The 9,015-nt window shown below is 61.1% G+C and overlaps 1 protein-coding gene and 1 non-coding gene across 5 annotated transcripts; both read right to left on the bottom strand.

The window, feature by feature from the left end:
* Nucleotides 1-931: 931 nt before the first annotated feature.
* Nucleotides 932-8,565, bottom strand: LOC102268359 (melanoma-associated antigen D4). Of its 4 annotated transcripts, none has more exons than XM_005902238.2 (13): nucleotides 8,431-8,565; nucleotides 7,263-7,473; nucleotides 6,022-6,855; nucleotides 5,448-5,654; nucleotides 5,275-5,338; nucleotides 4,955-5,034; nucleotides 4,463-4,554; nucleotides 3,731-3,810; nucleotides 3,600-3,642; nucleotides 3,127-3,189; nucleotides 2,068-2,182; nucleotides 1,325-1,755; nucleotides 932-1,140 (listed from the first exon to the last, which is right to left on the bottom strand). In XM_005902238.2, the coding sequence occupies exons 2-13, from the start codon at nucleotides 7,470-7,472 to the stop codon at nucleotides 1,131-1,133; spliced, it is 2,229 nt and encodes a 742-aa protein (XP_005902300.1). In that variant the 5' UTR covers nucleotide 7,473; nucleotides 8,431-8,565; the 3' UTR covers nucleotides 932-1,130. The 4 variants fall into 4 exon arrangements, with proteins under 4 accessions (XP_005902300.1, XP_005902301.1, XP_070222795.1 ...); XM_005902239.2 differs by having other exon boundaries at nucleotides 1,313-1,755; nucleotides 8,431-8,564; XM_070366694.1 differs by having other exon boundaries at nucleotides 7,263-7,663; nucleotides 8,431-8,556.
* Nucleotides 2,429-2,555, bottom strand: LOC138986739 (small nucleolar RNA SNORA11). The gene has a single exon (XR_011463422.1). It is a non-coding gene; the product is annotated as a small nucleolar RNA SNORA11 (small nucleolar RNA).
* Nucleotides 8,566-9,015: the final 450 nt, after the last annotated feature.

Raw genomic sequence — 9,015 nt, 5'->3', positions numbered from 1 at the left:
GTCAGGATGCAGGTCTGGTTGAGGGAGTGGAACCTGTTCTTGGGGCAAAGAGGCAAGCAATGGGTGGCTGGGCAGGTGGGCTGCGGTCTTTACACTACTCTCTCTTTCCTCTTAACCTGGAGCCTTGTCCTCCAAGCTGTGGACATCACTGAGATACCCAGAAAAGCCCCAGATGGCCCCTTCCTGCTACAGAATCCTTCCCAGAGTTCCAAAGTGTCTCTGCCCTCACTGTCGTCTGCCTGGGGAATGAAAATTTAGCCTCAGCCCTCTCAGGGATCACACAGCCCTTGAAGACTCAGGGACCTAGGCTGACCTTGGCCTCACTGGGAGAGCCCTGCTTCCATGGAGAAGTACCCTGGAGCCTCCCAAAGAGTCTCGGGTCATGGTCATGGGCAATGGGCTGTCCAGGTCTACCTGCAGCTTTCTCCCATGAAACAGGCTGTCTTGCCTATGATGCTTTCTGCTCTACCTGCTGGAGGTGTGAGGATGTCACCGTGAGGCCTACCTCGCTGTCCTTAGGACTCGGGAAGAGGCATGAGGTCCTACAATTGTGTGGCTGATGAGGGAAGGAATCCTGGACAGCGACTCCAGAGATGGGGAGGGGCAGGTAGGTCCTGGGGGATGTCTGTGGAGCCTGTGCCTTGGTGGGAGGGACAGTGGCACCAGCTCACAGCCCTCCACCCCACCCTTGCTCCTGTGAACCGCCCCTGTGTTTGACTGGGCACACGGTGTAGGAGATCATGATGCTGGGGACCAGAGCCTTTGGAAACTCATGGTTGCCCCCCCCTCAGGGGCATCTCTGCCCTTCCCAGCACCGGACCCACCCACACCTGCCTGTCTTTTAGGCAGAGGCGGCCCCCGCCTGTCCCCGAGGGCCTGATCCTCGGGCTGCTCAGAGCCACACCTGCCCAGGAAAAAGAGGAAACAACCGACTGATTTCACAACTTTAATGTAACACAGATACCCAAAACACGACAGCACGAGAAAAGCACACAATGAAAGCAGGAAGGGCATAGAGTGTGTCATCTTGCATGCCATCTTCCATGGACGGGGAGAAGCGGGCCTGGAGTGCTCTGTCGGGGACCGGGCAGCGGAGGCACTCTGGCTCGGCGGGGGACTGCCGCAGCTCCTCAGGGCTGCCTGGAACCAGGAGACACAAAAGCCAGAGTAGAGGTGTCAATGCATGTGAGGGACAGCAAGCACAGACTGAGTGTCTTGTCCCGCTCTCCTCGTTCCCCCAGGACACCCCAGGCCTGCCCCTGATATCTCCCAGCCCCTCCCCACCCCAGCCTCCAGAGTCCCGTGTAATGACCTCCAATCTTACTGAATCCAGGAGAAGAAGCTGGCACTAGTTCTGGCGGCGTTTCTGGTCCGGATGGTGGAGCTGGTGCTGGGGCCATCGAGCATGCTGGCGCTGGCCGCGCCATTGGTGCCACTGCTGACACCAGCCCTCCAGGTACCTCTCCTGTTGGCACGGTTGCTATTCAGAATGTACTGATGGTATCTGGCCCAGAAAGCGAAGGGGATCCTGGACCAGGCGTCGCCAAAATCTCCGTCCTCATCCCAGGTCAGGAGCTCCACCTGGATATCGTCCCAGCTCCACCGTCCAATCAGAGCTTCCTCCCCGATGTTCATCTGGGCCCTCATCTGGGCCCTGGCATGCTCCTCGGCCATATCCACATCCATCGTCTTGAAAGCATCATCCACAGCCTCCAAGAAATGAGCCCTCCATTCCCGGGGGTCTCGGTTCTGATACTGCGATGGAAGCACAGCAACCGTTTGCACACTTACCCTACCTCGCTCAGCACCCGCTTCCCGCCTTTCACTCGCTTAAGCGCTTTGTGAAATCATGTTAAAGACCCACACGACTGAAATCAGGCTCCCGTCATTCTGTGCCAGACCTGGGATTTCACCCCGTCCACTCCCTACAGCCTGTGAACTGGTGTCAGCGACTTGGGAACCTTGCTGGGCCTTGGCGTCCTCACTGGACAAACGGCGTCAGGAGGCCGGGACCAAGACACAAACCAGGTATGGGAAGATGCAGCCAGAACACAGGCTCTGCCTTACCTGGGCGATGAATCTCAGCACCCTCATCTTGCTGGTCTCATGGCAGGCGCGCAGACCCCAGAGAAACTCATACTCGGGTGGGCTGCTATTGGGGACCTTCTTGTATTCCAAGTACCTGTGTGAGAGAGGACAACCAACCTCTGCTCCCAGACAGGCACACCTGTGGCTGCTCCGGTGGCTCCCAGGTAGTTCCTTCCCAGCCCCGAGGCTGCAGCTCAGCTGCTGCAGGAGGTCTGCCCTGGCCCCGCAGCCCCTGCCCCCACTTCCACACCGGCTCCCAGGGTTTCTGCCTCCTAAATGGAGGGACTCACATCCCTAGGCCACTGCTCCTGCCCAGTAGACATGGGGAGGTACAGGAGGCACGTGTAGGGTACTTGTTCAGAGGAAGGCCACGAGTTTTGTGCCCCTTGTCACAATAACCCAGATTCCTGTTGGGTCTGGTGTAAGCAGGAGCCATTTCTTCAGGCTCCATGCTCTGAGCACAACCCACCATGGGGCTTGTCCGTGACCTGACTGAACCCTGGGAGAATCCATCCTAGAAAACGACTGTATGGGAAGAAACAGTCAACCAAGAGTAGGGGACTCCACGCATACTCCCAAACATCTGTGAACGTGTGTTTGTGGGGCGGCGGATGGATGAACATGCACACGGGGCCTTTGTGAGGGCACAAGAGATCTCCGAGCACTGATGATGGGGGGAGCCTGGGCTAGAAAATCGGCAGGGCCAGGCTCCAGGCCCAGATGGGCCTTACTCCAGTCAGGGCCGTGATCAGGTTTCCACTCTCGGAGTCCCAGGCCCCTGAGATGTAAAGCCGGGACACTGCCTACAGGGCAGGTGCTGAAGGAGGTGGGGGCTGTACCGTCCCACCCGGTGTTTACAGACTGCCCCTTTCCCCAGGCTTCCCTGGAATTGTCCCCTCAACCCCCACACTCGCATCCTCCCAACCCACACTCACACCAGACACCCATCCCTCTGGTGTTAAGACATGGGCCGGGGAACGGCGTCCTCAGCCAGAGCAGCACACGAGGAAGGCCTGAATGGGGGGCAGAGATACTCACTTCTGCTTCACAAAGTCCTCTGTAATGAGTTTCCTCAGATCGCCAAGGAATGGGTGCCTCACCCTGAGTGCAAGGAAAGGAATGTGTGACTAGAGAGAGTGGCAGTGCCTGGGTTGGGCAGGAGCGCTCCCAGCAGGACTGAGGGCCTCCTAGCCTGTGAGGCGTCCTCATGGACACCTGGGCTGGCAGCAGAGGCCAGGCAGCCACTTGTCAGCAGGGCCCCAGGGAGGGGCTGGATGGAGCCCCCAGCTCCGATGGTGTCTCTGAGGTCTCGTGTGGGAACAGAGAGGGGACACGGGGCAGAAGAGGGCTCGGGGTTCAGGACTATTTCCCCACGCACCCTGGTGGACCCTTGGCACTCTACCTAGTCTAGGATGCCACGCCCCACAGAGACCGCTAGGCCACTGCAATCCTGGGGCCTCCTGTGCCCAAGGACACACTGAGGAGCGGGAGCCAAGAGACCCCAAACATACCCGGGGCGCAGTCCCATCTTGCGGAGTGCCTCCCAGAGGACAGCTGTGAGGAGAGATGAGGTACAAGAGTTTAGCAGACGGAGGGAGGTGAGACGACCGGCAACCCCCCAGCTGCCTGTCCAGCCACTCACCCTCGCTGGCGCGGTTGCCGTTCATGAAGATGACACCCAGAATCACCAAGAGGAGACTCAGCCTGGGAGTATCCTTGGTCCTGAAGGCGTAGAAAGAGGGATCCTGTCCAGCAGCCATTTGCCCAGGTGACCACAGCCGGCTCACCCAACTAGCCTCTCCCACACTGCTGGGCTACAGGGCAGTTCCTCCCACTCTGTACGGCTTGCTATACCTGGTGCAGACAATTCCTGCCTCGGCCTGAGACTGAGGCCCTTCATCCATCAAACGTGGATGCTAACACCTCTTCCCAGGGCTCTGTCGAGGATGGGGTTAGGCGGGGGAGCAGACAATTGGCAACCCGGAGTCCAGAGGCACACCCTGACCTTCCCTGCCCTTTGCCCACTGCATCTGGAGCATGACTCCATTGGAGACCCCAGCCCCCCACTCTCTCTTTTCCCTGCCCCCTGCCCGAGGCCCACTCTGCCAAGCCCTGGCTGGGACCTTAGCAGAGAGAGGCGATCAAGAAGCTTGCTTTCCCAGGAAGACAGGGGCGGGGAAGGGTGGGCAGGGCTGAAACCCAGAGAGCCGCAAAGCCTCGCCCCAAGCTACTTGCCCCTGCCTGCCCTTAGCTGCTCAGCACTGCTAACTCTGGGTGGGAGCCGTGCTAGGCCCCCCAGCCCTACTTTCCCGTTTCTCGAGAGGAGGGGGCAGGCACCACCAAGGAAGACCACCGGCCTCCTGTGCTTTCTCACTTTCCCAGGAGGCGGGCTGACGAATCCCGTGTGCAGACGAGAATGTACAGGTGCTCTTCCTTGTCAATTTCCTTCAGGTGGATCCCGAACTTCTACAGTGGGGAGAAAACGGGATGTGAGATCAAACATCCAAGCTGGGTGTCCTGCAGGCGGTCATTCAATTCCCTGTTAGAACTCCTTCTTGGCGGGGAACCCCAAGCCCTGGGGGAGGAGGGAGAGGAGAGGCCATGGACGAAGTGCCCTGTGGGAGCACTGCCACTGGCTGAGACAACGGGAGCCACCTCAGGAGACCACAGGCGCTCAGAGAGCACGAGCGGGAGGAAGGAGGGGAGGAGGCTTGCAGAGGAAGCTCCCAGGTGCAGAGGCCAGGGAGGGCTTCCCTCCAGAGCATGCAGTCCGGCCCCTGGGCCTTGAGGGGATGCAGAGGGGGGAGGCGGGCAAGGGTTCCCTGCTGCTCCTGCTCCACAGAGCTGCCCCCGGCCCCACACCCACCTTTTCCAGAGTGTACGTTGCTCGTTCAATGATCTCAGGGAAGTGTTCGTCATATTCTCGGATGACATCCTTCAGCATGTCTGCAGGAGGGGAGGGGTGGGCAAAGCACCGGGGCTGAGCAGCAGCCACAGAGCTACAGCCTTTCCGTCAGCCCTGCTGAGGGGAGCACGCTCAGGACCCCACACCGTGTCAATGGAGCCATCGGCCAGGCCTGATCTGTGTGTGTGTGGTGGGGAGAGGGCATCTGGTGGGAGGCCCACAGGGCAGGGTGGTGGGAGCGGGGAAGGACAGAGTTCAGGGAGGGGGCACAGGCTGCCCACCTGAGCGCTTGATGGGGATCTTCTTGTAGTCTTTAATCATCAGATATTTCACCAACTTATTTGCCTGGAGAAGGAAGAGCGCACGGGGAGATCAAAGCGTGGGTGACCTCAAAGAACTGGCCCACAAGGGAGGAGAGGAGGGAGATAGGGGGAAGGGCAGGCTTCCTTCTTACCCTCTCTTGCAGAAGGGTCACATTGCGGGGTGGCAAGCACAGCACGTGCCTTGAGGGTACCTGGGACCTCAGGGCCATGGGGGGCCGAGGGGCCATCTGAGGCCGCGCAGTCGTCAGCAGGGGCTGCGATGCCCTCCAGGTTGGTGGGACCGCAGGAGGCTCTCTCTCCTCCTCGCTGCTCTCATATTCGTCATCCAGGTGCTTGGACTGTACCATTAGACAGAGGAGAGACTCAGGGCGACCAGGCTCCCTGAGTCGCCTGGCACACATCTTAGCCAGAGCCAGGTACTTGGAAATAAGGCTAGTAGATGACACGTGGACGACACGTGCCCAGTGCTTACTAAGTGCCAGGCACTGAGCCAACCGCTTCTCCCTCCAGGCCCGAGGGTAGGGACTACGTGGAGTAAACTTGTAAAACTAAAAACTGGTAAACTTGGCTTGGAGAAACATGTACAAGCTGAGAGAAGAGAGAGGGGGGAGAAGAGGGAGAGGAAGGGAGGGGAGGAGGCAGAGAGCTGAGAGGGCAGAGAAAGCAGGGGAGCAAGGAGGGTGGGAGAAAGCAGGGAGGTCTCACCTTCTTTGTCCTCTTGCCTCCCATTCTGGCCCAGGGCTCCGCACTCTGCTGAGAAGTGGCAGCTGCACTCTCAGGCTCAGGGATGCTCGTGGCCATCTTGGCCTTGGCGGCAGCTGCTGCCACAACATTCTGAGGCTCCACCCAGCGAGTCTTGGCGAGAGCCTTCCCGGACTTGGTCGTCTTGGGCCGGGTGACCGCCCCCTCCCCGGCAGAGGCTGCCTGGGTGCCCCTGGAGGCAACACTGGGGCCCTCTGTGGCAGCCTCTTGGGCCGGGGCAGGTCTCTTGGGGCGTGGGAAGGCCATGCCACTGACACCTGCCGGCTGGCTGAAATCAAAGGCGTCGTTCTGACCCAGGAAGGCTGTCTTGGGCCGGGTGGCATCCATCTCACTTGCACGCGAGGCCTGGGGGAAAGCACAGGCCGTACTAGGGCCCTCGGCCGCAGCCTCCTGGGCCTGGGAGGATGTCTGCGGCTGTGGAGACCTTGCTGGAGCCCCAGGGGCAGCCATCTCGCTATTGACTAGCATCCGGGAGCTGTGCGGAGAAGCGACGCTTGTCTCAGGGGTGGCTGCCGGAGCCTGGGCAGCAGATGTCATGGGCTGGGTATCGCCTCCTGACGCCTGGTGTGTGGCCACCGGGTGGTGGTTAGTGACCACCTGATTGTAGGTGGCACGGGCAGCAGTGGCAGCGGCCCGAGCAGCTTGGTTAGAGGCGGCGGCCCGGGCTACGTTGGCAGCACGGGCAGCCGTCTCATTGGCAAGTGTTTCTGGATCCATCCGAAATGCCTCCAGCAGAGTTCTGGCCAGCACTGGGTTTTCCAGTTCCCAGGGCTCATTCTGCAAGACCAGGGAGGGGAAGGGAGGGCAGGGCAGAGCAAGGGAGGAGAGGGGAGGAGAGGGGAGGGGAGGGGAGGGCAGGGCAGGGCAGGGCATGGCAGGGGAGGGGAGGGGAAGGCAGATAGCTCTACACAGATAGCTCCCCTTGTGCTGGCCAGCCTCCGACCAGCCCCCAGGCCCTCCCAGCACTGCCCGCCCCCTCGCCCCCGTCCCCCGACCCCCGCCCCCCGCCCCCGGCACCCCCTCCCCCCTCCCCCCGCTGCTCCCAGTAGGAGAGGGAAGGTTGGGGCAAGCTGGGCAGTCCTTCCCCCTTCAACTCCAGCCCTCATCGGCCCCCTCCTCCCATCCTCCCTGACGTCGCAAGAGAGAAGGCCCAGGGCTAGCAGGTGGCCGAGGAGGGGCCTCACCGCTAAGATGCGAAAGCCTGGACCCAAGCTCCCAAAGGCTCTGAGGATGCGGATGTCAAAGCTGGTGAGGGCGCCGTAGCCTCCGAAAGCACCAAATTCTTCATAGTCGTTGCCTTCAACCATGTCTTCCTCCCCGACTTCATCACTACCCTCGTCCATGTCTTCAACGTTGTACCTTTCAGATTCCTTGCGGTAGCTTCCCTCTGCCATGCTGGGGGTCCCAAGGAGAACAGGGCTCAGCCTGAGAGGGATGAGGAGGCCTCTTCAGGGGGAGGGGGCGGGATCCAGCAGGAGGCGGGATCTCTCAGGAGGTGGAGGGCTGCAGTCACCGGGTTCCCAGGCAGTGTAAGGTTGGGGCGGGGGTGAGGGCTGCTGGGGTAGATTCCCTCAGAGACAGAGCCCTAGGAGAAGGACAGAGGAGGTCGGAGGAGACCCGGCACTGAAAGGGGAGTTTAGGTCACACAGGCTCCCCAGACCAGCGGCTGGATTGGAACAAGGGGTGGACTGGCGGGCTTGGGTCCAGAGAGTCCCATAAGAGATGCTTTGAGACAGGGGAAATAAAGCGCCTCGATTTAACGGCCAGGATGCTGGGGAGGAGAAGACATGAGAAGGCTCAGACAACGGGGACCGCTGGAAGCTCTGGGAAAATGAATCCCAGGGACCCTCTAAGTCGCAGTGGAGGGGATTCAGGTGATTCAGGTCTAGGCTGGGCTCATACAGGAGGGCTCAAGATGGATGGAGTGGGGTGCGGGTCGGGGGGCGGTCCCCGGACTAGGTGAGGCTCGAACTGGAAGCGCTGGAGGTCTCAAAGGCCAGGATCGCAACTCGGGGAAGGCGGCAAAGCGGTCAGTTGGGTTGCACCGATCTCAGAATGGTTGGAGTGGGGGTGGGGCCTCCGCGCTAAGGCAGCTCAGCACGGAGCACACGCGTCTGTTAAAGGTGTTCAGATGGTGGGCTCCGGTGTTAAGCAGGGCTCGAGTCGGGGAGCCTGGGTCTGGTGGTCATGGTAGGGGGCGGCTCCTTTGTTGACCACGGGTCTAACGGGGTTCAAGTACTGCGTGCTTGGGCTTTGTTCACATCCGGGGGCGGGGGTGGGGTGGGGAGGAAGGGCACAGCGTACCCGGTTCCACTTGCCCTCTCCCGGTCCTGTCTAGGGCTGGATCCTTACCTTCCCTGGGGCTCCAATGGCGTCCGTCCTCAGCACCAGGAACCCCGCAGCCGCGCCCTCGCCTACTGCTGCCAGCACAGCAGCTCCCACCACCCCGCCCCTTTTCTCCCGGCACCCCCCACCCCCCGCGGCTGGGCAGCCTGCGCATGCGCGGACCCCTCCAGCCGGCCCGCTCTCCCAACAAAAGCCTTTTCCACCAGGTCCCCTGTGCGCATGCGGTTCCGCCAGTGGGTGGGCGGGGTGGGGTGGGGGCGTTTTCTCCCTCCCGCCAGATTCCCCTCACCGTCAACCCCTCCGCCCCCGCGACACCGACCGGGGACGCGGGCACGCACGCCCTGTGTTGCGGTTCCAACCCATCCATCACATACCCTCAGTCCCCCCACCTTTGCACAATGCTTCTCAGCCCTGCCCTCCCGCTTGCCTCTAAGCTCCTCCGGTGTGGTCTGGAGTACACTGAGCCCTGCTTCCCCAGCATGAATGACCCCTAGGTCACCAATACAGAGGTCTCTAGCCCGGTCGGTAACTGCAACAGGAGAAATGGAAATGGCGAGAGGACACCAGTTCCCTGTGTGTTCTCCACTATCC

The sequence above is a fragment of the Bos mutus genome, unplaced genomic scaffold, assembly GCF_027580195.1.
Source record: "Bos mutus isolate GX-2022 unplaced genomic scaffold, NWIPB_WYAK_1.1 CTG1063, whole genome shotgun sequence".
NCBI lineage: Eukaryota > Metazoa > Chordata > Mammalia > Artiodactyla > Bovidae > Bos > Bos mutus.
The sequence above is the reverse complement of the archived record's forward strand: the minus strand, read 5'-3'. Positions and strand labels throughout refer to the sequence as shown.

Coding starts and splice junctions, on each gene's coding strand:
- LOC102268359 (XM_005902238.2), bottom strand. CDS start 7,472: ATGGCAGAGGGAAGCTACCGCAAGGAATCTGAAAGGTACAACGTTGAA. Junction 6,856..7,262: donor CAGGCTTTCGCATCTTAGCG/GTGAGGCCCCTC, acceptor CTGGTCTTGCAG/AATGAGCCCTGGGAACTGGA. Junction 1,756..2,067: donor TGCTGAGATTCATCGCCCAG/GTAAGGCAGAGC, acceptor CTTCCATCGCAG/TATCAGAACCGAGACCCCCG.